Source organism: Adiantum capillus-veneris, chromosome 11 (assembly GCF_014529385.1).
Source record: "Adiantum capillus-veneris isolate H3 chromosome 11, ASM1452938v2, whole genome shotgun sequence".
Lineage (NCBI taxonomy): Eukaryota > Viridiplantae > Streptophyta > Polypodiopsida > Polypodiales > Pteridaceae > Adiantum > Adiantum capillus-veneris.
The window spans coordinates 155,870,007-155,897,850 of NC_140941.1; the positions used below are offsets into that span (position 1 = coordinate 155,870,007).

Here is a 27,844-nt window from a genome sequence, read left to right on the forward strand (position 1 = left end):
TCTAGCAAGATGCCTTGCGCTTTGCAAGGTGATCTCGCGGTTATCGGAGATTAAGTTGAGGTTATCAGCTCTCTTTTTATTCCTGGCAATGAACAAGATGCCTTGCATTTAACGATATTCTTTGCGGTTAGCGAGATAGAAAAGTTGCAGAATTCGCGGTTAGAGAATAAGTGAATCCTTTGCAAAAGCTATGTTGGTTAGACAAAAAAATCCACGGGTAACAGCAAACACATAAGAAATCGGAAAATTCTTTTTTTTATTAAATATAGAATGTCTTCTTTAGGCCTTGTTTGAGCTGTTTTGGTGGTGTTTGAAGGGCTGTATGAACGAGCCTATGTACAAAACTAATAAAGGAACATTGTTTGTATATGCACAATAATGTAGTAATAATTAAAAAACAAGAAGATCGGATGAGTGCGGTGTGGAAAGTGCGAGAGTAGTATCCAAACAAATCTATGTCTATAGACGCGTGGACCCAATTAGTCGAGTACTTTTCACAGGACTAATAGTTAGTTTAGACTAAGTCTCATAGCATATTTAGGATGTGTTTTTAGAACCTAAGTATGTCAATGAGATTTTATATTTATGATATATGAATCAGCTTCCATTGGGATCCTCTGATTTATCATCTTGGCTTGTGGTGTATGACCCTTACAACCACGATCATGATGGATAGAGGACTTCCTCACTTCTATTGCTCGTATCTCTACTTTGTGGAAATGGAGTAGGGTGTCATCAATGAAGCTTTAGAATAAAGAAAGTCCATCTATCAAGTCACCCCAATCTTTCGGTTTGGAGACCTCATAGTTATAGATCATTCAATTTTTGATGCAGATGTACTTGATGAGGAAAGGGTTGAGAATGAGCAAGCTAGATTTATGCCAAAATGGCTGGTGCATACTTTGCGTGACAGTAAATTGGATGCACCCTTGTCTAGTCTCATTTAGGTTCTTGCCATTCATCTTATGTATCAAATTGCTATGATTTTGCTCTTTCTAGCTTATGTGATGTTGAGCAACCTCTACCTTTTGATGAACCACATAACTCAAAAAATTGGATGGCTGGATGGCTACCATGAAATCAAAATATGATACACTTATAGGAAATGACACATGGACTTTATGGGATCTGCCTCTTGGAAAAAATACCATTAATATGAAATGGATTACAAGTTGAAACGTCAGCCGGATGGTGAGATTGATCGCTATAAGGCTCAACTTGTTGCAAAGGGTTATGCATATCAGAAAGGCATACATTTTCTCCCATTTGTGGTATGACTATTGTGCATTTCCTATGTGCATTGGTAGCTCATTTTGGTTGGGATGTACATCAATCAGACATTGTTTACTGATTTCTTGAATGGTGAAATATTTGAAGAAGTTTATATAATTCAACCTCGCAGTTTTGTCAAGTAAGGACAAGAGGATAAAGTGTGTAAATGTAAGAAATCTTTGTATGGGTTGAAGCAATATTCTCATGATTAGTATGGAAAATTTGACACACATTTGGTCAAACGAGGATTTTGTAATAGTCCAGCAGAAAGAACTTTGTATGTGAAACTGGAGGGCGATCTACTTCTCATTGTTGTTCTATATGTGGATGATTTGCTGATCACTAGTCCCAAGCAGGCACACATTGCTAGAATTCAAAGCTGGTTTGAATGTTAATTTTAAGATGAAACATTTGGGATTGTTGCATCATTACTTGGGCATACACTTTAAGCATTGTGATGGTGGTATTGCCTTCTGTTAGACAAGTTACATACAAACATTGCTATGTAAGTTTGGACTTGAGGATTGCAAACCTATTGACATTCCCATGGAAACATGTTTGAAATTTGAGTCTTCATGAAGTGGTGATCTTGCTAATCTCACTCTTTACCAAAGTGATATTGGGTGCCTTAATTATGTATGCAACACAAGGCTAGATATTTATTGTGCAATCTCACAAGTCAACAAATCAAGTCAACAAGGCTAGATATTTATTTTGCAATCTCACAAGTCAACAAATTTATGCATAGCCTAGGGTCTAAGCATTGGCACGCTGTCAAACCGATCTTTTGCTACTTAAGTGACACTTTACATCTTCGCTTGTTTTATCCCAAGGGGGGGATCATTGCCTGCCAGATTTACATACATTTTTGGACTCAAATTGGGATGGTAGTTTTGACACCCAAGTGTCCACAAGTGGTTTTTGTTTCATGCTTGGAAATTCATGTACCTCATGGTTGAGCAAGAAGCAACCTATAGTGGTCACCTCTAGTTGTGAGTTTGAGTACAGGAAAGTTTTCATAGCTACGATTGAGTGTGTATGGCTCAGATGCCTTATGGATAATTTGGGTGCTGGACATGACATTGCCAACACCGTCTACATTGTTAGTTACAGTGCATTGGCAGTTGCAAGGGACCCAATTTTTCATGCTCACATAAAGCACATTGAGGTGCATTACCACTATGTCAGGGAGAGGCTCTCAACAGGAGAGATCATCTTGGCTTATGTGCCAACATAGGACAACCGTGCAAATCTTTTCACAAAGGCATTGTCTTGTGAGAAGTCCAAAGCTTTGTACAAAGCTTTGGGCTTACTCCCCTTTGTGGATTGATCATGTCCTCAGGACATGGCACTTCCCTATACTCTTTGTGCTAGCTCTCGTTCATGGCATCACTCCCAAGGGGATTTGTTCCCATATTCATGTGGTAGTGATGTGTGTGAATACATCACTACCACAGTTAGGACCATCAGGGCATTTTCTCCCTTAGGATGTGTGATGTGTGTGAATAGACTTAGGACCATCAGGACATTTTCTCCCTCACTAGAAGGTTTTCTCCCTCGTGCATTGTATATATGTCCACTCTAGGGCTATCTTATATTTCCATTGCACACTAAGTAATACACAATTGTGTGCCTTGAACTTCCTTCATCTTCTCCAAGCTGTGTGTTTCCCAGCAACTCTAATTCCAACACATAGCTCTCATTGTGTCCACACACAAAAATTAATGGCATTTCTACAATTACTATTTGACAATGTTTGTCCTGCTTTTCCCATGTGTGCATGAAAGTCCAATGGAGAAGATGTGTAAACAAAGACCACATTGAGGGGTTGGAGTACTTGTGGATACAACCTAGTGTCAATGATGAAAGTAGTAGAGAAGCATCAAGTAATTTTGACATCAAATCCAAACCAAGGAATGACAAAGTTGTAACCCTTAGCTGCAAAGCTTTCTTAGGGGTTATCTTAATGGCCAACAATCACATTCTCAACAAGGGCATGGACACTATTGTAAAGGATGCAAAATAGCAAAATATTATTTCAATCATATGGAGTGAAAATATATCCAAACCTCTACATTACACTCTTGAGGATGGGAAATTTTACTAAAGGATTCCACCTTACAGAATGTTATCTTATATGAAGCACACAATAGCCTGCTTTAGGACATCCAAGCTATGTCAAAACCCTCAACTTTTTTTGCAAAAGTTACTATTGGCAAGGGTAGAAAGGTGATCTCCTTCACTATACAATGCCTTTCAAGGGTTAAAGCTTAAAGACTAAAGATGCCAAGTAAACTACATCTTTCAAATGAAGTGGGAATTCATGAATCATTAGCATGGATTTTATTATTGGATTTTCCACTCTTCAAGTTGTCTATGCCTCGATTATGGTGGTAGTCAATAGGCTCACTAAAGTGGCACATCTTATACCAGCCAAGACTACTTTCACTCCTTCATATACTAGTTATCTTTTTATGAAGGAGATCTTTCGGCTTTTTGGTTTACCTAGAAGGATTATAAGTGATTCTGATACCAAATTTACTTCAAAATTTTGAGTTTCATTCTTTCAAGCCATTATTATTCAATTATGCTTCAAGATCACCTATCATCCTCAAACTGATGGCCCAAGACAAAAGGTTAATCAAGTAATCAATGATATGCTTTGAGCTTGCAATAATCAAGAGCCTTGCAAATTAAGTTTAATATATACATTGAGTAGATATTAAATCAGGAGCCTCACAAATGGATTTGATATATATCCTTAGTAGAATATGCCTAAAACTCCTCTACTTACATGGGTATCAGGATGGCACCCTTTAATACTCTCTACGATCAAGTATGTTTATCATGTTTTAAATTTTAGACCCTATTAAAAGCGTAGAAGCATCATAAAAAATGTTAGAAGAGATGGAGGTCCAAACTAAATCTATTCAGAAAGATAATTAGGTGGATGAAGATAGTCAAAAGAAGAATACAAACCTTAACAGATTTGACTAGGTTTTTAACGAAGGTGACAAAAGCCTAAGAAAAATAATTTGTCTTTGGGAAAGTACAAGAATCATTACCACTATTGTGGACCTTATGAAACCATGAAGCTCATAAGTGATTAAACCTAAAAGTTAAATATTCCACCTCATCTCAAAGTTCATGATGTATTTCATGTTGGCCTACTGAAAAAATATGTACCTAACCCACATCATATCCTCAATTATGAGAAAATCATCTTACCTACCGAAGAAATACTTCAGCTTCAATCGGATTCTATCTTGAAAAATTGAGAGAGGAATTTCAAAAACAAATCTATTTGAGAACACCTTGTTTCAAGAAGCACTACCCAATTGAAGATGCTACTTGGGAAGAAGAAGCAACACTCCTCAAAAACTATGCCAGCGTACTGTTGAGATAAAGACATCTCAATTGCTAAGTTGGGGAGATTGTAAGACACCTTCTTTTCCACTAAAGTTGGCATTATTTTTGTTATAAATGCATAAAAGGATGTAAATTGGGTAAAGTATGATATTTTAAGAATCTTTAGTTGGACATTACTTCATATATAGATTTTTTGCTCTACTCTGAGATCAAAAAATCTAGACTAAAATTTTAATGGAACTTGTAGATCTTTTTGAGAATATAAGGGCTAAAAAATATACAATCCTATTGGCTAGAATGGATAAGAAATCACATGGGTTCCACATGGAGTCACATGGGGTTTAGTATGGCTTTCAGATGAACCATGGAAGCTACTATCAGGCTTGGAATCCCTAGAACAAGATAGAGTGTAGAGCCATTGGGTGGCCTCTAGGACATCAGTAGGCCTAAAATAGCATGCTAGTGTGAGTTACCAATCTAGTGGCTTGCTCTTGCAGTTGGAAGGTAGCTTCTAGGGTAGAAGATCCTCTGCTTAACAAAAGCTATAAATAGGCACTAAGTTCTCACATATCTACACATTGTGTTGGAAATACTGAACTCAAAACTTCTACTTCTCCCAAGAAAAGAGCATCCTCAAACCACTTAAGAGATCAAAAACTCAAGTGGATTTATGATATAGGATTATTATGCTTATTTTTCTTTACAATCTCTAGATGCAATTGTGTCAAGTATTTCTCTATGCTAGAATCTTTACTAATTACTCACCTTGTTTGCCTAAACAAGAAAGACTATGCTAATCATTCCTAGTATATTATGCATTATTAAAACTAATTGAGTAACTAGAATTGGTACTTATGCTCTAGTTAATCATAAAGCATTATTAGTCTATTAATTATTTATACTTATAGTATTGATTAGCTTAACTTTTCTTAGTAAAAACTAGCTAAACTATAGCTTAATTAGGAAAATTAAAGGTAGAATTGGATTCTCTATTGCATGGTTAAGAGACATGTATTCTCAGTCACACACCTAATTTTTGACTATTAAAATAGAGGAGAAATTATTGTTGTGAAAAATTAAGTTGAATTTGATTTGCCCAAATACTTAGGATATTGGGAAGGCCAACAATACAAATATGCTACTCAATTTTTCACTTTATGTATTTTTAAGTTGATTTTTAAATTCTTATGATATAAGAAATTACACTAATTATTCTTATGATCTTTAAAAAACAACCGAAGGTGTATTTTGACCTTATTGTTTTTCGAAAAATTTAAAGATTACTTATTGTTAACTTTGACTATTTTAGTTGAAATAATACAAAATTATGCTTAAAAAGTAAAAATAGCTATAAAAAATACCAATAATTTTGATCCAATAATTATTTACTTAAAAAATCTAGAGATGATTAAGAGTATCTTCAAACCTTAATTTTCTAATTATTATTAGCAAGATTACTTTTTTTATACAAATTGAATAGAGAAATACAAGGATGTTATAATTAATTATGAGATAATTATGGCACATATCCCTTAGCTATATCTATCTATGGTTATAATTAGAGAGCTTAACTAACTCATAGAAATTTATGAATCAAGTATCTATTATAAAACTAGCCATAAAAGTAAAGAATTAAATATAGAGACACATGCATGAGATTTACGAGAGTGTATCTAATATCTTTGGTGCATCCTGGCTACCCTTAGAAAATGAAAGAGACTAATATAGATATCTAAGTGTAGTAGCTACAACACTTCGCAACAAGTTTCGAGATCAGGTAGTGAATGATCATAAGGCTATTCCCAACAACGTTGCAACACTAGTAGAGAACAAGGAGGCAATACCGATTTATACCTTTCATGAATGTTGCATAGGTTAGAAATGTCATCCAAGTTATGTATACATTGTATATGTGTCCATATAAAGTTAATTAAAAATCAATCTTATGAAAAACAATGAAACATAAGGTTTATCCTTGGAAACATGGTATTTGATTGTAAACTAGGAAAGAAATGTTTGGGACAAAGTGATTGACTAAGAAAAAATGTTGTTAAACCTTTTGGTATGGTTTCTCTTAGACTCTCTATTTACTAGCATTGATATCAAGTGGCAGTTGTCGTGGCATGAGATGACACCTGAGGTGCACCATTGTCATAGTATGCCAGTTGGCCCAACAAAATACTGTGGACTTCTTATTTTGTAGTGGCGTGAGACAATTTCCATGTTTTCAAGTGTTTTTTTGGATAATATATAAATAGATGTGTCATGATTGTGCAAGAAGGACTTCTCAAAGAAACCTATTCCAAGAGTGTCTTGATGGAGAAAACTGACTGATCCTTCATTTTAAAAGAATGTCTTCAATACTATTTGAAAAGCTGATGCAATGGACATGTAAGATGAGATAATCTAATAAAAAAATTGAAATGTTTTCACATTGTGGTATTAATAAAAAAAAAATTCAAAGTGGTGTAAGTATGGTATGGAAAGTACAAGAATGAAGCCACAATGGCAGCATTTAATGGACGCGTGGACACGATCAGTCGAGTATCTTTCCAAAGATTTGTGCCAGGTTAGCATAAATGATGTTATGCTTTAGAGACCAATGAAACTTGATGGCTATGCCTATGAAATCTATGGGATAAAAACTCATCAAGGTTAGCTTCCCTGGAGTATGCACTTTCTAGATTGACTTCAGTTTAGATGTGTATTATTGTAAGCTATTGTGAAGCTCAACATTTAGTGACTTTTGTTTGAATGTATGCAATGTCTAGATTCACAAATCTATGGTGTCTGTATAGAATTAGGAGGTAGAACGTTAATGTTGGGTTTTTTTCTTAGTCTCCGCAGTAGTGCAAGATGAGACCAACCCTTCACTAGTGCTTCATGCCTAAAGCTACAAGTGTAGCAAAGGAACTGCTGGCGGATACGCCACAACGGACGTCAGCACAGCGAGAACTCACCAAACAAGATTTGTCAGTTTAGGACAAATCTCGACCCGCAGGCACGTGGAAGCAAGCATAGGGTGTCAACCTACACTCGACCGACTCTCGACTACTTCATACAAAGGTCTCTACCCAATGTCTAAGCTACAGCCTTCATAAGTGCATAAGAGGAGATTTCCTACAACGCTTTCAAGAGCCAAATACCCATCAAACGTTCTTGAAATACCACAGAACTTGAAGGAAACCCTATTAACACCAATAGGTCTCTCTCCCTAACGTCCATGAACCAAAACCCCAACCCTAAACACCTGGTGCAAAATCACGAAGGATGTCTGGTCGAAATTTGCAAGTCGTCGTTTCTGAAAATTAAAGTGCCTAATGTATAGCTCTATTCAATGCGAACGCGTGGATATGCTAAAATGCAAAAACAGACAAGGTATGCTCACCGAATCACCAGATGTAGCTCGTGGGTGGAGTTCGCAAAGCCAGACCGTACACCCGCAATGTAGGTATTGGCGCGTAGCTCTCTTCGGGGGAAACACGCTGCACTTCTCCGCACTCAATTCCGACCACCGGTGCGCGCATAGTGTCAAGATAAAACTCTCTCTCTCTCTCTCGTACACAGAGTACGCTCACTAGCACAGACAGAACTTTTTAAAAAATGACAAAGGGTTTTTTTCATTAAGGTCAAAAGTGGTATAAAATACCTTACAATCTCAAATCCTAATGTTCCAATTTAACAATTCACTTAGTGTAAATGTCAAAAATGGGATACAATCTAGAAGCTTCTGCAAGCCCCACTATTTACAAAGGTGAAATGACGATTTTTTTGTCAATTAAAGAATAATTACAAAAATAATATCCTGTCGAGCAATCATTCTCTGTTGGGTGTGTCCAACTGCTAACACTCCCCCCCTCCTAGTTCATGTCGTCCCCGACATGGCAGTAGAGCTGCTTCTTTAGTGGAGGCTTTCGCACATCTTCAGAAGGGACTCATACCGCGCATGTTGGGCTAGTAATGTCGGGCCAAATATCTCTGTGTTGATGGTGAAGAAGCTGGTGTAGAAGGCTTCTTCAAAGGCCTGGAGGTGATAAGAAGGCAAAACCATGATTCTCTGATAAAGTGCATGTATCACCTCGTGAGAAGGCTGAGCAAACAGATCGTATGGACATCTATATGTGTCTTGGAAGAAGAAGATGATGTCTGTTGTCTATCCAGGTTTAAAGGTTTCAAAAACCGCCAGAAGGGTTTTACAGATTTTTCTAAGTATGATGCAAGAGAGGTCAGGCAAGCAAGTGAGCAATTTAATGGCGCCTGTTAGGGTTTTCACCATGTATTGCTCACTCATTCTCTCACTTGCCTTCAAGCCTATAAGCTTTGGGTAATTGAGCCATGTGGGTTGGCTTTTCTGCAGCAGCTCTTGTGCTTTCCATGTCTGCATCCTTGGTAGAGGGAAAAAACTGAGGTTGTCTCTGATTCTTTTAGGCACCTCTACCAGATGAATTAAATATTGCGGATATTTGGTGAGCCATGCCTTTCTCCACTTGGGTTGAGAGTCCACAATCAGCTTAACTCCTTCTGGTTTGGAGATGTCTGCTTTGTATAATGGCACTATTGGCTCCTCTTTAATTTGTTTGTTTATTGTAGCAGCTTCATACTTTAGAAGAGGATATGGGAGAGAAGGTTGTAGCCATTCGTGCTGAATGATATTGGCATCTATCTTCTGAATGGTAATAGATTTACACACTCTCTACTCCCACTCCATTGCTTCTTTGGCCGTGTCTTTTATTCCCGCTTCTATTGCCTTCTGTAGCTTTTCTTCTTCTTCTTGTGTCAGATCATGGGGTTCTTGTGATGGTCCCACAAGGATTTCCTCTTGCATAGTGGTGTCCACTGGATCTAACTCATTTTCTATGTCAATGCCTTCCATTGCTGCTGGCCCGGTGCTCAAATGTTGCTCTTCAGTTTGCTGTTGGCCTTTTAGCTCATCTATCTGCTTCTGATATGTCTTCTTTTCCTGTTCCCGCTTGATATCACATGTTCACTAAGAGGTCGTTCAGATCTGCATTGGTTTTTTCAGCCTCCTCTAGCTTCCTCTTGATGTGTTCATTTTCTGTTTGCCATCTCTTAAATTCCTCGTCCATCTGCTTTTTCACGGCTTCTAGCTCAATTTTCATGGCCTTGTTCTCTTCTTCCAGGCGGTTTTGCATTACAAGAGATCCCTCAGCCAGCATCAGTCTTTGTCTTTTCTCTAGTGTCAACTCCTTTTGGAGTTCCTTCATCTGTTCTTCATATAGATCATTTTCTGAAGTAGTGCCAGTCGAGCTAGCAGCTCTAGCCCGAGATTCCCTTAGCCTTTGGATGGTCTGATCTTTTATTTTCATCTGATCTTTTAGCTCTATCACTTCATCTTGGCTTGCCTCATGTTCTATCTTAGCCTTTTCCTTGGCATTTCTCAAGGTTTCAACCTCTTTGGACTCATCAGCAAGTTATAGTGTCAGATTGTCCCTCTCTTTCTCCGCATCTGTCAGTGACTTGCTGATTTTCTTGTATTCCTCCTCTGCTCTTTGAAGCTTGTGTTCTATTGCCTGATTCTGTCGTTCCATCTCTTGGCATCTTTGTAATGCCGCGTCCAGATTGGCTTGCAGCTTGGTTTGTTTCTCTATGTTCTCTTGGCCCTGTTTTTGCAGTGATTCCATTTCAGCTTTGATATGAACTTCATTTGTTTTGAGATTATCAATTTCACTCTCAGTGGCCATCGATCTTGCTCTGAGCCTCGTTAATTTTTGCATCACCACATCCCAATCATTGGTTGGTGGATGTAGGTCCACTGTATCTGTGGTCATCTCCTTCAACTCTACTAACCGAAGGCTCTGCATATATTCCTTGGGTCTTGTGCTCGCCAACTTAAAAGCTGTAGTCGTTGCCTCTTCTCGAGAGTACCCACCAGCTAGTAGATCAAGAAATATTCTAAAGTTTCTTTCTTCTGGATCTGGCTTCTCATCTTTTGGCTCAGCTTCTACCTTCTGCTCTTTGTTCTTCTCTTGCTTGGAATCTTTTTGTTCATCAAGTCTGTTCAACTCCTCTTCTTGGTGGGTTTGTGGAGGACTAAGAGGAGGTGGTGATGGTGGTGGGCTGGATTCCCGGCTTGACGGTGGAGTTGGTTGCTTCTTCTTGAAATCCGGATCCGCCTTGGTTTTGCTATCTCTTTCTTGGCCTTCCTGCTCTTCTAGCAGCTGCCGTCTCACTTTGTCCACCTCTTCTTCTATAAAAGGGATATTCAAGATATTCTCCGCCGTAGCATCTAACATCTCGAAGTTTTTGATATAATCTTCGAACCAATCCAGGTGAATCCTTCGAGATGATCCAGACATAGCTTCAAGGGATGTCTTCCACAACTCTCTCAAATCCCCTTTTAGTGCTCTCTCGGCTCTGAAACTTTCCATCAGTCTTTCTAGCCGCGCTGCCTTCTGTGACTTGGTTTCCTTGATTGGCACCTATAGATTTTCTTTCTTTCCCTTCTTTGACTCTGGAGGCTCTTCTAGAACGGTCTCTAACTGGCGCTTTAACCTTGTGGCTACCCTGGGCGCCTTAGGAGGTTCTTCATTTTGTCTTCCTTTAGCTTTAGCCAATCATTCTGTGAGGGAGGTAGAGGCCAGCTTCCCTTGGCATGCAATGCTCCATAGACAACTTTTGTTGTCAGCTCACCAGGTACAATATAGGTGAGATTTTTGGTCCCCATCTTCACAAGATTGTCGTGGATGTAAGCGGCATAATTTATCTCTTTTGGTTTGCTGGTTTGCTCTTCTGCATTGCCCAGATGAAAGTGGTTGCAATGGCTCCAGGTGGCATCCTGTATTTTTTGGCCGCTTTGAACACATGTGGAAGTCTTGAATTTATAATTGAATCATGATAGCCACCTTCGGGTTTGCAATATCTTCAAATGTGTAGTTATTCTTCCTTCCAAGTAGACCTTAATGTCATCTCTTCTCTTTGTCACACTCTCTCCTTTGTTTGAGATGTCAAGTGTTGTTGCCACGACATTCTCTGTGATGACAATCATTGTATCAGGCTTGCCTTGCAGATCGGTGACTCGGGATATGCTGTCCTCTTTGATTGTGGTGAAAAATTCCCACACACTTTTAACATTAATCCCTGCTGGCAAGGCTTCAAAGTAGTTGTGGAGATCCAGTTTCTCCAAGTAATCCCCCATCTTGCTCCTAACAAATTCATTGAGATCTCGAGGTATCATGGGTAGCTCCACTGCATTTCCCTCAGGATCTTTGAATACTCCTTGGTAGATTCTCAGATCATTGGTCTCTATCAGATCATCTTGAATCCATGTGCTTGTGGGATTCAGGGTTCCCTCTGGGATCACAAAAGGCTCCACTTCTTCTAATTAGTCCTTTATAGTCATCCTCTTCTTCTTTGCAAGTGATTTTGTGGCTGCCATGGATCCTGTTGCACTAAGTAGTCTAAAGTTAGCGTTTTTTACATATTAGCTAATAAACTGAGTTCTGACTACCCAAATGACTTGAAAACTCAAAAGGAACTAGGGAAACTCCGCATGTGCTCACAGTATCTTTCTGGTTGAAAAATAATTATGTAGACATCCTACGCGTAGGATGTCTACCTCCTCTGTTTTTGGTGAAACTTGGCCGGCTTGTGGCCCTTGACCTGTGCAACATGGCTATGTAATTGGAATTGGGTTTGGGCATCAAAAAGTGCAATTTTGGGCAGATTTAGGCTTTTGGCTCACAAATTGTGTAGGATGTCCTAAACAGGTGGCAAAATGATATTCAATTGGGTTGAAATTTGATATACATGCTTCTTACACCATGTAAATGGTTCCCATGAAGTTAGTTCCTGCACAGTAGGTCAAAATGACACTCGAGACATCCTACGTGTAGGATGTCTATTTTATCAGAATGACTTGAAGTTGGTTCTGTGGGTAGCCCTTAGCATGTGGAACATGGCCCTGCTCTTAGATTTTGATTTGGATAATCATTGGTGTTATTAAGAGCATGTGTAGTGTTTTTAGGCTCAAAAAGTGCATCTTGGAGGTTTTGGGGGCCAAATGTGATGGGAATGGCTTGAAATTTGATATGTGAGCTTGTGAAGGTGTTATAAAGACATCTGGAACTCAAAAATACCAGCTGGAGGTCAAATAGGTCATTTAGACATCCTACGCGTAGGATGTCTTTTTCATAAATTTTCACATATGACCCCACAGTTAGCTTGGCAATGTGCTCATGAGTATATTGTGCAAGTTTCATGTGATTTGGACTAGTTTTGGTAGGTCTATGACCCATTATTGCCTCTATGCTCTAACTTTCCGTTTTTTGATGCATATGAGGTCAACTCTTATCCAAATGTGATGAAACTTGATGGCTAGCATGTATAAACTATGGAGAAGCTATGTGTGAGATGAGATGTTGAGTTTGGTTCCCAGATATGGCCTTGAGACATCTGAGGCATAGGATGTCTCCTGATGAAAGTTATATGAGAAGTGCTACTGGTACATGCCCTGAGTCCCCCTGAGTCCCTTTTAAACCCTATTTCAATAAAAAAGTCAAATAGATAGATAGAAACTCCCTGTTTGGCTTTCAGAGCCTCTGAGCCGTTTTCTGACTCTTGGAGTGCTTTTCAGCGATGAAATTTCTTGATGTTAGTCTCCATAGCTTCACGGTTCCTTGGGGATCCTTGCCATATGGTTTTTGTTGACTTTGGTTTCACTGGAGCTCCGTTTGGAAATTTGCGCTCTGGAAGCGCCATGGTTGCCTTTATATGTCGTCGATGACTTGTGGTGGTCTACCACCATAGGACTTGGTTGTTGATGGTCTAGAAAATCCTCTCGTGAAGTTTGGTGGCAAACGGACATGCGGTTTGGCCGGGAGAGCTAGTTGACGCTTTTTGTGTCTAATGCCGTTCCTAAAGCTTAGTGCCGCTTCAGCTCGCCTTATGGCCATGTGGGTTATATAGACTTGTAGAGCATGTCGAGATGCTCCTACCCATGAGTTTTGGTAGCATTTGGGTGCTTTTCCACCGATTTACCATTTGGTGGCCTCTTGCAGGGCTCTAGAAGTTAGGGTTTTTCCCAATGGTTTTCTGCCACCTTTGTGCATTCAAGAGTGGTCTCCTATGCTAGGGTAAACCACCGATGAAGCCTTATTGCTTCTGGGTTAGCCGTTAGGCGGCCACTTCTACATGTAGGTCTCTACCGCTCGTTTCCCGTGTGAACCCTACGCTAGTTTTCGCGACAAAACATCAAATATACACGAAAAGCTCAAGGTGGTGAGCCTATCTCTCATATCTAGAGCTTGTCGGGTGGTCATGCGCGTCGTAGAAGCAGTTGGAAGTCCGATTTGCTTTAGGTGGCAAGAGCTCTGTCTCAAGAAGGCAATAGTAGAAATGAGCTTTAAGTGAAGTGAAAAAATCTTATAATGGGGGTCCCCGAACCACTTTCCATGAAATTTGACATGTGCTCCAACTTCTTGCGAGATATGGTTTAGGCTCAAAAAATTCTTGATTCGGACTCCATTTGCCCAGTTTTCGAGAAATTTGACGTTTCGGTCAAAATCTGGCCAAAACACGCTTTTTGCTCCATTCACATAATTGCACCGCCATTGTACCATAGGTTGTCCTATAGTCACTGATTATCCCATATTTTTTGTTTTTCATTACGACCTGCTTTTTATATTTTTGAAGTTTTTCTCCCGATAATTAGTAAAATTAAAAAGAAAATAAAAAATTAATCCCAAAAAATTTCCAAAAATCATAATAACTCAAAAACATCCCCGCAAAACACTATATATACTCACATGCAATTTTTATGGCCAAATTTCTCCGTTTTACCAATATTTTACCCGAAAAATGGCTATTTTTACCTATATACACACACCTAAGGGCTTGAATTGGCGTTTGACCCCATATACTTGTAGATTCATGTTGTATAAGAGCATATGTACTTAAGTTAGTTGTTGGGGTATAGGCGCCTGTGCCTTGCCCGGCCGCCCAGAGTCTGGGCGCCCACTGACTTGTATACCTTATACATAGCATAAGTGTATAGGGGGCTGCTCACTCTTTGAGTCTCCCCACCCACAATGTGTGTGTGTTTCCTTCTCTCTCTCTCACTCTCCGTCTGTGGTGCTGCCCGATCCCCTTCAATTGGTATCAGAGCTATGGTGACCGCGGAGAGCACGACGGCTTTGAGAGCTTCGAGGCGATAGCTCGCTCGCTCTCGACGGTGGAGTTCGATCGCGGAGTTTCATGGAGAGCGATTTTAGCTTAAGGAGCATTGTCTTTGGAGCTTAGGAGCTTGGTGTGGTCAAGCTTGGTCGAGGAGGCGGTTGCGGCTTCCTTGGTGAGAGGAGCTTTTGAGCTCAGTGGAGCTCGGTAGAGAAGTGCTCGGCGGAGGAGAGCTTGACATTCGAGTGCTTGGATGTTGTTGTGGCAGAGCTCTTGTGTTGGAGCTTGCATTGAGAGGACATTGCATCACGCAGAGTGGAGCAGGAGCAGGTTCAAAACTGTGTGCAGCTCGTTTTTGCCATTTTCGGGCTCTAAAACGCAGTTTTTTGCGTAGCTCCGTCATACAGAGTCAGATCTACATGATCCAGGAGTCTAGGTCAGGGTTTTGGCACGCTCCGGACGCGATGGTGATGTCTATTTGCTGAAATTATGCTTTGAATTACAGCAGGTACAGCAGCAAGTTTATTTGTGCACTCTTGGGTCCCAAAAACATTGTTTTTGGCATAGCTTTCACACCCGGACTCGGATACATATGATCCAGGAGTCTACCTTGGGGTTTTGGCACGCTCCGGACGCGCTCGTCATATCAGAATTTTAAAATTCTGAACGCTGAATTTTCTGCAGCAACAGTTGTTTATTGTGTGTCGAGGATTCCACACATGGTTTGCTCTCAGATGTGAGAGTGATATTTGCTTCAAGTTTCCTCACAGGTGGGAGGATACGATGTATGCCTTATGTGGTTTGATGCTCAGGGAGACTAATGTGATTGCATTTTGAGCTCGGCAATGTATGTCTCGAGCATGTTTTTTGGCAGTCACAGGTAGAGCAGATATTTGTGTACTAGATTTGCAGGTGTTTGCAATGATGTATGCAAAAATGTGGAGATTGGTGCATGCATTTGGAGTGTGATTTGACGCGCTTTGATTGCTCATGGTTTTGAGCGTGCAGTCAGTTTGGTTACTGGTTTTGTGGCCGTTTTACTGACGAAACTCTGGCGAAATTTTCCCAGAAGTTTTATGCGCATCATTTATGCGATCTAGGTAGAGATTGCGGGTTGCACTCAGCATTTGTGTGCGGTGTTCTCTGCAGGTGGGAGATTTGTGCGTGTGTATGCATTGATACCGCACATTGTGGGCTTGGTGATTAGCTCATGGGTTTGACAGGCGTACAGTTATCTTGGCACACTCACAGGAGTGAGTATTGTGATGTATGCTTGTGTGGCTACGAGCTAGGTAGCCGGATTCGAGCACTAATGGCTTGAGGTTTTTCAGCAGGTTTCAGCTACATGTTTACAAGTTTACAGGTAGGTTTGAGGGCTTATTTGGGCGCTGAATTTTTAGCCATTGTTTCCTCTTTGCAGGTGTCCATGTATGGCTCAGTTGTAGGCTGATTTGGGACACATTTGTGACTTGTTTATGCAGCTGTTTAAGAGCTGAATTTTGGGGCTGATTTGCAGCCATATCTTACAGCCATACTTGCAGACTTTTGTTGATGCAATTCGAGCCAGTTTAGGGCTGATTTGGTTGACTTTTGCTACTCATTGTTGCTTGCTCTTTTGCGAGCATTATGGCTGATTTTTCATTTGACTTCCAGCGTTATGGTCTGACACAGTTTGATGGTGCAGATTTTGTTGCTTGGAAGGAGCATATGCTTGTTGCATTGGCAGATTTGGGGCAGGATAAACCCTTGCTTGGTTTATCGGCGAAGCCCAAGTCTATGCGTGATAATGATTGGCAGGATCTTGATGAGTTATCCATGTCTACAATTCATTTGCATCTGGTTGAGTCTGTTTACTGGCAGGTCTCGAGGGAGACTACAACTCATGCTTTATGGCAGAGTTTACATGCTATGTACGCGACATCCATGTCTACAGGGGAGTCTAGTCCCACTTCTATGTCCATGGGAGAGATTGGTCCCACACGCAAGTCTCGACGGCATAGAGACTTGACATGTTGGCATTGTGGACATAGAGGGCACATTAGGCGTCGATGTTTCAGGCGTTTGAGACAAAGGAGGCGACATATGCGTGATGTAGATTTGGGCATGACAGATGCTAGTGAGATCAGTACGGTGGTTACTGAGTATGCTTGTGATGGCGATGTCACATTTACATCTAGCTTGTCTTCATACGATCTTATGTCTACGGATTGCATATCGGATTGCACATTGTCTTCACATTGGTTACTAGATTCAGATGCTACATTCCATGTCACGTTGCATCGTGAGTGGTTTAGCACGTTTTCTAGTGGGAGACTTGGTTGTGTGCACATGGTTGATGGTGCTGTGTATGACATTGAGGGTACAGGAGACGTATGTTTGTCCTTGCCCAGTGGTATGAGATTTACCCTGCTTCACGTGCGTTATGTGCCAGATCTGAGACGGGATTTGATCTCAGTCAGACAGTTACGGGATAGTGGATGTCGGGTATCGCTGCTTGAGCGATCTTTTGCGTTGCATTTGGGTTCGCTAGTGATTGCGAGAGGTGCCAGGAGTGGTACAGGTTACCCATTGCATGTGGATCACGAGAGAGACGGTGTTGTCTCTGTGATCATGCAGCCAGGTAGAGAGCGAGAGAGCAGGCGAGTCTCTTTTGCTCATGGGTTGCAGGATGCTTTGCATGGAGTGCAGAGTAGTGAGCTCTTGTACACACAGTTGGGGCACGACTTGAGCAGTCACACAGAGAGGTGACAGAGTCAGACATGCATGCTTTGCTAGTGACTGAGCAAAGCAGAGAGTCAGCTGTGCGAGATACTTCTATGCAGGATAGACAGGTAGAGCGGTCTTGCTCTAGTGAGTCACGACAGGAGGACGTTGTGCAAGAGTCTATGCATACGGAGTTAGAGCATGAGAGCTCTAGTGAGTCACAGCAGATTGAGTGGTCATGTTTGCAGTGGATGATTGCAGAGGAGGCTAAGATGTCAGCGATTATGCAGTCATTGCTTTCTATGCTTGACAGTGAGCATGGGGATATAGTTGTGCAGGATATGTCTTCCAGCAGACACCTAGAGCAGCTGGTGTGCTCTGAGGTTGCACGACAGGTTGATGCGTCTTTTGTGGATAGTGAGGAGATGCATGTGGCTGACACGCCTTGTCAGTCAGAGATGCCTATTGCCAGGGATATATATGTTGATGCATGCTCCGTAGAGCTAGCAGGGCCCGCTAGCATTGCATCGGCATTCGGTGGTCTCATGTATGAGATGTTGATCTTGAGACCGGATATCGTAGCTGCAGTGGGAGCATTTGCAGTTGGGGTTGTCAGTCGTTTGTTGACTGATGATGGCATAGTGCATGAGGGAGATATGCAGGTATTGCGTACATACTTGCAGTACGTGTGCGGTACGTCTGGTGGTGTATGGACTTACACGGAAGCAGGACAACCGGATGCACACGATCACAGCCAGCCAGTGGGCATCGGTTGAGAGTGGTTTTCTCTCACCTTTTGTAGTCTTTAGACTAGGTTCCCTTGCTTAAAGGCACAGTCGCCTTTAAGTGGGAGGTTGTTGGGGTATAGGCGCCTCTGCCTTGCCCGACCGCCCAGAGTCTGGGCGCCCACTGACTTGTATACCTTATACATAGCATAAGTGTATAGGGGGCTGCTCACTCTTTGAGTCTCCCCACCCACATTGTGTGTGTGTTTCCTTCTCTCTCTCTCACTCTCCGTCTGTGGTGCTCCCCGATCCCCTTCATTAGTCCAGAAAATTTCGCAATCAAACGACAACCCTCTAAAATAGTCGAAAAACATGCCCTTTTTTGCTCTTTTTACCATTGGGCCCGCATTTGAGAATGCCTCCCCCCCTCCTAGCTGGAGTCCTCCCGGACGACAAGGTATCGCCTCAGTGTATGTGCAGTGCATGGGTTAAAAAAATTTTGATAATGCTTGGTCGTGTAATGTGGCCCTATTTTATGCATACTCAGTCAATGCATGGAAAATTCAATGTTGTGCAAGGGGAGGGAATAAGCAAGATGCTTATTGGCATTCGACATCGAGGTTTCCTGTTTGTTGTTGATTTGGTTGGCACATTTTCTTTGCAAGTAAAATTTATAATTCTACAACTCTCTGCTTGATCGTCTTTCTTGCTACATGCGCTTGGTTTTCCGCTACTGTCGATATGGCCATGGGTGTCTCCTTTGAGAGAATTGTCGTGGCGGAATTGGCCATAGTCTTTGTCTCTTTTGCTTTCCATTTGTAGCTTTGTTTTGGAGGTTTTTGGAGGTTTATGGACACGTTCATGGGCGTCATTGGTGTGATGTTGAACGGCATCCACATAGATCGGTTTTACGGTGTCATATGTAGTGTGTGTCTGCATGCCGATGTTGCTTGTAGTGAAGGGAGTTCCTGTTGCTTTGGTTTCAGGATCCAAATGCGAGTCGCATTTAATTTTTTACTGAGCATTCTCTTTGGGATCCATATCTTTTTTATTCCCTTGGTTTTTGGTTGAACTGTGTTCTCCTTTTGACTTCTTCGGTTGTATTGCATGTATGCCATGTCACCTTTATCCTTTTGCACCCATACTTGTTTTCGCATGCTGCTTACCTTGTTCCTTTCACTGTGGTTTGTGTTGTTTTATGTATGTAGTGAACATGGTTGGCAGTTCCCTGGTTGGCCGCCATGGGTATTGTGTTGTACTTTAGTGGCACCCATCCTTTTGGTTCTTTATCTCGTAATTGTGGTGCTGTCATCTGGTTCTTCCGGGGTTGCTGAGCAAAGGCTACCACCTGTTGTTCTTGTGCATGCTGAATTTTGACTGCATCCAAATTCCAATCTATCTGCATATTATACTCTTTTTGCCAAGGTTGTCCCAACAACATGGGGTGTAGTGTGCTTTCATCCTCAACCACGTAGCTTGTGTGGGTAAATATATTGATGTATTTGTACATGCAATATAGTCTGGACCAATGTTTTTAGCGAATGTGATGTACTACTTTCCAACACTTGTGAGGTAGGATGTAGTTGATCTTTGGGCTTGAGCTGTTTGTATAATTTGTAAGAGATCAGATTTTCTTGAGCTCCTGAATCAAGCAATGCCGTCGATTCAGCTTGATTGCTACCCACTTTGACTGCAATTATTGGCTCCACTGTGTCTTTACCAAAATTCGTTAGTCGAATAGCATTTATTCGCAACGGTGATCCACATTGTTGTTGTTGTCGTAGAATCCTTCTTTTCACAACTGCGTTCTTTTGCTTCTGCTTGGGCCTCTTCTCGTACCCTCTCTTTCTCCTTCATCCGTTGTTTTTCTTGATGGATTTTTTGAAGCATATACTGTGTTAGTGGTAAATGATTTTTTTTTAATCGACACCTACTAATCCAATTTGGAATTTCTTCTCCTGCTAATGTAGCAAGTTTGATAGCTCCACTTTGTGATAAGTCACTAATCACAAAGGGTCCCATCCCTCGCTTTTTAAGTTTTTTGGCATATTGCTTCAAGGTATAAATAAGTACATAATCACCTGTTCTGAACTCTTTCGTGCGCACATGCTTGTCAAAAAACTCTTTTTGTCTTCTCTTTTTAGCATAGATCGAAGGTACAGCTCTCAATCAAAGTTCATCTAGCTTTTCAAGATCATCTATTCTTGAAGAGAGGTCATGCCCTGTCCATTCCAAGCGTTTCGCTACTCGTAGAGTTGGAACTAAAAACTCTATGGACAATATAGCGTTTAGACCAAAAACCATGTTGTACGGTGTCGTTCCGATTGATGTTTTGTAAGCTACCCTGTATGCCCATAGTGTTGAGTGTAACTGTTGATCCCAGTCTGTCCTTGACTCTGATACAATTTTAGTCTGTTACGAGACTGGGCACCCTCCTGTTGTAGTGGTTAGCTGCAATTGGGATAGCTTGGCGTAATGGTTAATTATGTGCTGTCTATTTATTTTACTAATTGAGTTGATGATGATTTTATAGAGTGGAATGCGGGGAGTTGACGAAGAGGCGACGGCAATTACTCTTGGCCATTTTATATTTGCACAGTTTCTTAGAACATCATTTCAATAAGCCACTATGGCTCTGTAAATAGTTGTAGTGGGAACTCCCCTTATGGGTCATGCAAGAACTAATGATCTTCACTCATTTGCAAAAGTAAAGTGGTTGTAAAAGAGGAGCCTCAATTTTTGGCACCTTAAATTCAAAGTAATATATTAAATACCAACTCCACAAGAGAGGTGCCGTGGAGTTTGGGGCTAGATTTAGGCCTTTCTCTTGCAGATTCTCTTCTCTACTCTCTTAAGCTATGGTTATTTTGCTGTGTACTCTCTAATCTAGTCTCCATCTCTTACACTCTCTTACAAGTTTGTCTATGTCAATTCTATGTTTACTGTGTGTGTGTGTGTCATAGTCTAGGTGAGTGTGTGTGTGCTTGGAAATTGGAAGAAGAGGTGGACAGTTTGATGGTGATGGCTTGAAAGCTTGTGTTGAGTATTCTAAGCGGTCGATCTCCCCTCTTCTCCCAATAGTGGTATCAGAGCGTACAGGTTCGGTTGAATTGGCATCAGATTTCAATATCAAGGAGGGACTTTTCGATTCGACAAACTCGATTTCTCAAATTATCGAATTTGCAAGTCAAATCTTCTTGGTCATAATTTCGAAGCTTAATGGGCATTTGAATTCAAATTTATAGGAGCAAATTACGAAATTGCAGCACCAAGTTTGCAATATCAAGGCTTACCTGACGACTAATTGGCAATCGGCTAATTATTTCTACTCATCGACAATCGAAATTGGTATGGCAAGCTTAAAAATTCAATTCTTTGGCTAACTCTCGTGGATTGTGGGAAAGGAAATAGCAATTAGGAATTCGGATCTAAACTCCTTCACAGCAAGGAAAGGGAGAGCAAGAATTGAAGGAAACAAGGCAATCGAGTCATGTCGTGATTCGGCTTGTCAATGCGAAGCGGCATCGGGAGGCGTAAGAGAAGGCAAGGAAGACATTGAGGAAAGTCTGTGTGAATCCCTGATTACACACAAAAACCCCCCTCTGTCGACCTCCACCAAAACCCACCTTATTAACCCCAATAGGGGCGCCTTGGTCTGCTGGTCACTTCGTCCTCCTTCCCCGCATCCTAGAACGGCTTCTGTACGACACCAGAGCTCCAACATCCATCAACGATGTCTCCCTCGCTGCCTGCAGTCTATTTTCAGTTTTTTTTACACTTTATGCTCTCAATATAGTGTCCTCATGCAAAGTGAGTTCCCACTGGATAGTCCAGGGCCGCCCATTGCAGGCATTGTTTTATAAAAACACAAAAAAAAGAGGCAAAAGACCCATTTATTTATGCAATCAGTCTTCCCTTGTTCCTCAACAAAAAACAAAAAAAAAGTGGTCAGTTGCGTACCAAGCATTAAAGCAATTGACAGGTTTTGTTCCTCATTTTCAAAAATCCCTCGATTAACTACCCACTTCATACAAACCTCGCAGACGAAAGGCCGTCAACCCCACTCTTTGCCCTTTTTACGCTCACAGTCATAATTCAAAAAGGGGGGCATCTTCAATCGACGTACAGACACCAGTTCAATGACCTTTGGCTTTATGTCTCACGAAAGCCGTTTCTATTCATTCAAGCTACGATAAACCTTCCCTTTTGTTACCAACTGACTGCCGTTAATTTTGGGACTAAGGGGGACTGGACGTTGTAAAATTCAACTGGCTCGGTGACGCACCGTCGGACTGTCTATTCTCTGGCAATTTCCTAGCGCATCGCCATTCTGGACTGGATGCCACCGCTCGTTCTCAGCTAAGTACATTACATTTTTGTTATTTATTTTATTTTATTCCGCATATTGCATCTGCGAATACCACCAAATAGCCTTTTTAAGCATTACCTTTTAATTATTTATTAAAAAAAAAACCAAAAAAAAGGAAAAGAAAAAGAAAAGCACGCAATCATGGCACATCTTCCTCATGCCCCCACGATTGCAGAGCAACTTCAAAATTTACAGCAGCACTCACATATGAACGCATGTGAAGGCAAGAACTTGAAGATAAATTATTGCATTCTGCACGCACCGAATCTGCACCGACACCCAAGAAAAACAAAATTAGCAGAAAAGCCTTCACTTTCAAAGATTTTGATGGCACTAAAGATGCTAGCACGGTTCTAGCATGGGTTAGTCAACTAGATGACTATTTTCATGATGAATACTTTCCCGAGCGTGAAATGGTAAAGTGTGCATCCAATCATCTCACTAGCAGTGCTACATTGTGGTGGAACGCCACCAAACAACATGGAAGAAGACCACGCACATGGAATGCATTTAAAAAAGTATTTTTACCCCAATTTTTGCCCACAGAGTACAAAGCTAAAGCACGACGTCAATGGGATTTAATTCGACAGGGTAGAAATGAAGATGTACAGGGTTACACTGACCATTTTTGGAATTGTCTAATTCAATTGCAAGCTATTGAACATGTTAGTCGCAGGAAATTGAAGCGAAAGTACATATCAGGCTTGGTACAACAAATTAGTGTTGAGGTAGATATGTTCGAACCAGATTCTCTGTCAAAGGCCATTAACTTGGCTCTCAACGCGGAAAAGAAGAAAGGTGGACATTCCTCTCACACTGATCAACCTGCTAACACTAACCACAACAAGAGACCTCCTTTTTCTCCTAACTTTGACAAAAGTAAACACCAAAGCCGTACCTTTTTCAAAAGATGAAGATTGACAATCCTCCTACCACTGCTCAACCTCATACGAGCAACAACCACAACAACACTCAGCAACGAGGCAACCAACATCCTTTCAACCAGCATTCTCCTCCAAATTCTAATGGTAACAAAAAGGTGAAGTGTTTTAAATGCTTTCAATATGGTCACTATGCAGACAAGTGCCCAAATGGTCATGCTAAGGGCAATGGTCAATCCAGTAGCCATTCCAATGGACTCAACAGAAATTAAAATAAAAAACCCTTCAACAACAACCGCCCCAATGGAGCTACTCTTAACCTCATCGAAGATGCTATACCTGACGACAACGAAGTGGAAGTTAACTACAGTGAGGGATATGATCCTGAATATGATAACGATGACAACCCATCCTCAAGTACTCCTATATCTCCTCACACTTTGTTTAAGGTGCAAGGCTCTGCTAAGGGTGAAAATGTCACCATTCTGCTAGATGATGGTAGTAGCCATGATTTCATTTCCACACGACTGGCACAACAACTATCACTCTGTGAAATCTCATCACCTCATAAGGTCAAAACTGTTTTTAATAATCAATGTTTTAATTGTAAAACTCAAGTCACTGTTTGCATTGGTGAATTCACACAAGCACGTACATTTTTGGTAGCACCATTACATGGTCTTGATATGATTTTGGGAATGCCATTTCGTCATGAATTTGACCCGTTGATTAATTATAAAACACGTACAATGTCTCTCACTCATAATAATAAAACTTTCTCCATCCAAGCAACACTGGCACAACAAAAATTTCCACTTCTCTCTCACACTCAAGCCAAACGGGCAATTCGAAAACAGGGGAAAACATATCTAGTCTTGGTAAATCAAATTGTTGCTGAAACTGAAACTTCACGTAATTCCACACATGTTGAATTTCTCTCACAATTTAAAGATTGTTTCATGCATGATCTGCCACCTGGAATTCCACCATCATGCCCCGAAGACCACAAAATTGACATCATATCGGGTAGCGAACCTCCTTGTAGAGCACCTTATCGTGTAAATCCTACCGCACACAGGGAAATACAAACTCAAATCACTGATTTACTTGACCGAGGCTTAATCCGACCTAGTAGTTCACCATACGGAGCTCCAGTACTTCTTGTCAAGAAGAAAAATAGAACCTTTCGTATGTGTATCGACTACAGGGCTTTAAACAAGATCACCATTAGGAATAGGTTTCCTATTCCTAGAGTGGATGACCTATTAGACAAACTGAAAGGGGCACACATCTTTAGCAAAAATTGACCTTAAATCAGGGTATCACCAAGTCAAAATGTTTGAACATGATATCTACAAAACTGCTTTCAAAACACAAACTGGACACTATGAATTTCTTGTCATGCCATTTGGTTTGACAAATGCACCAGCTACATTCACACGCGTGATGAATTGCATTTTCATTGACCATCAAGATTTTGTGATTGTATTTTTTGATGACATTTTGGTATTCAGTAAATCTGAAGCAGAGCATAAGTAGCATTTAACACGTGTATTTGATCTGCTTGCACAAAATCACTTGTATTTGAATCCTGAAAAAAGTTCATTTTTCCAATCTGAAATTGAATATTTGCGACATATTGTATCGGGTAAGGGAATACATGTCGATCCAAAGAAAATTTAAGCCATTCAATCCTGACCTAGACCCAAAAACTTGCATGAGCTACGATCTTTTATTGGTCTTTGTAGCTATTACAGGAAATTTGTTCGTAATTTTACTTACAAAGAACATTATTTGACTCTCTTGTTGAAGAAAAACACGCCTTATGAATGGACTGATTTGCAAGAAAGCTCATTTAATGCACTTAAACATGCTTTGACTAATGCACCTGTATTGCAATTGCCTGATTTTGAAAGACCATTCTTTGTGGTAGTCACTGATGCTAGTGGAAAAGGTATCGGTGCAGTCCTTATGCAAGATAGCCATCCAATTGCTTTCGAAAGTCGTAAATTCAAACCATCTGAAACAAAGTTCAGTACTTATGACAAAGAGTTGACTGCTGTGGTATATGCATTGAAAATCTGGAAACACTACGTAATGGGTACTGACTTGATCATTAAAACTGATCAACAAAGTATCAAATATTTACTTTCTCAGCCCTTAATAGATGATAGACATATTAAGTGGTCCGCTTTTATTCAAAGTTTCCAGCCCAACATTCAATACCAACCTGGTAAAGAAAACGTTGTAGCTGATGCTTTGAGTAGAAGACCCTCACTTAATCATCTATCAATCATTACGGGAACTTCCTTTGACACTATGCCTGGCACTTATGCACATGATGATGACTTCAAAACGACATGGTTGCACATGCTTGATAATTCTGTACACACATTTCTTGAATACACTATTCAAGAAAACTTCCTTTATTTCAAACAAAAATTGTGTGTGACTAAACCTTTTCGTACATTAATTATTGAAGAATTGCACAAACCACCTTATGCTAGACATGGAGGATTTGCTGCAATTTTTCAAAATTTATGTCATGATTTCTATTGGCCTACTATGAGAATGGATGTTAAATAGTATGTTTCAACTTGTTTGATTTGTCAAAACATCAAAGCAGCTACAGGTAAGAAATTGGGACTTTTATACCCTCTCCCCATTCCTGAAAGACCTTGGGAACATATTTCCATGGATTTTGTTACTGGTTTCCCACTCACAACACACAAACATGACATGATATGGACTATTATTGATTGTTTCTCTAAAAAAGCGTACTTTGTTCCATGTAAGAAAACACTCACAGCACATCAAGCTGCAGTTTTGTTTCTGAAGACTGTTTTTCCACATCATGGTTTGCCTAAAGTGATTATTTCTGATCGAGACTCAAAATTTTGTAGTGCTTTTTGGACTACTATATTTGAAAATCTTGGCACTACACTTGACTTCACTTCTGCATTTCATCCTGAATCTAATGGTCAAACCGAAGTCACCAACCACACTATTATTGACTTATTGAAAGCTTATGTTTCCTCTCAACCTAAGAAATGGGATGACTACCTACATATTCTGCAATTTTCATACAACAACACCACTCACACTTCCACGGGTAAATCTCCCTTTAAAATTGTATATGGTCACTCACTCCCTACTCCTGCTTCACGTCTTTCTAATGTTGTGCCTGTCGCTCATGATTTCACTACTGACTTTCATGATATTTATGCAAGTGTGCATTCTGCCATTAAACACTCACAAGAACTTTACACCAAGCATACTAACAAGCACCTCAAGACACACCAATTCAAAGAAGGTGATCATGTTTTACTTCGTATCGAAAAACGAAGGATCAAAAGTGTTGATACTAATGTCTTTGTTAAGCTTGCTCCTCGTTTTTATGGACCATTCAAAATTTCAGTTGTCATTAATGATGTTTCTTTTTGTTTAGACCTACCTGCACATTGGTACATTCACAACGCCTTTCACATTAGTCTTTTACGCCCATTCCGAGGACCCCTACCTACATACCACATTTATGAAGACCCACCTTCACTTGTAGACCAAGAAGAGCAACTCATCCCTAATAAAATAGTTGACCATGAAACCACCACTATACGCACTGGAATGGTTTATAACCGTTACCTTTTGACCATTCAAAATTTCAGTTGTCATTAATGATGTTTCTTTTCGTTTAGACCTACCTGCACATTGGCACATTCACAACGCCTTTCACATTAGTCTTTTACGCCCATTCCGAGGACCCCTACCTACATACCACATTTATGAAGACCCACCTTCACTTGTAGACCAAGAAGAGCAACTCATCCCTAATAAAATAGTTGACCATGAAACCACCACTATACGCACTGGAATGGTTTATAACCGTTACCTTTTGACTTTCAAGGGCCACCCTAGAGAGGATCCCAAATGGATGCCTGAAAAGTTTTTTCGCAAATTTCCTGACCTTCTCCACACTTTCCATCACTCACGGTCCAGTTGATTTCTCTATTGAGCAACTGAGGACAGTTTCTATCCCTGGTGGGAGGGATGTTACGAGACTTGGCACCCTCCTATTGTAGTGGTTAGCTGCAATTGGGATAGCTGGGCGTAATGGTTAATTATGTGCTGTCTATTTATTTTACTAATTGAGTTGATGATGATTTTGTAGAGTGGAATGCGGGGAGTTGACGAAGAGGCGACGGCAATTACTCTTGGCCATTTTATATTTGCACAGTTTCTTAGAACATCATTTCAATAAGCCACTATGGCTCTGTAAATAGTTGTGGTGGGAACTCCCCTTATGGGTCATGCAAGAACTAATGATCTTCACTCATTTGAAAAAGTACAGTGGTTGTAAAAGAGGAGCCTCAATTTTTGGCACCTTAAACTCAAAG

The 27,844-nt window shown here is 40.6% G+C and overlaps 1 protein-coding gene across 4 annotated transcripts in view; it reads right to left on the minus strand.

Annotated features, from left to right (window-relative positions):
* Positions 1–27,844, minus strand: part of LOC147448277 (uncharacterized) — a 95,828-nt gene that overhangs the window by 37,816 nt on the left and 30,168 nt on the right. Inside the window, exon 3 of one of the 4 annotated variants that reach the window (XM_086524131.1) lies at positions 25,339–25,470. The exons of 2 other annotated variants lie outside the window; for them this stretch is intronic. In XM_086524131.1, the coding sequence (XP_086380257.1) occupies positions 25,339–25,470 (132 nt within the window). Of the gene's footprint in view, positions 1–22,774; positions 22,837–25,338; positions 25,471–27,844 lie in introns of all 4 variants that reach the window. One more of the 4 variants, XM_086524134.1, reaches the window with a different exon arrangement.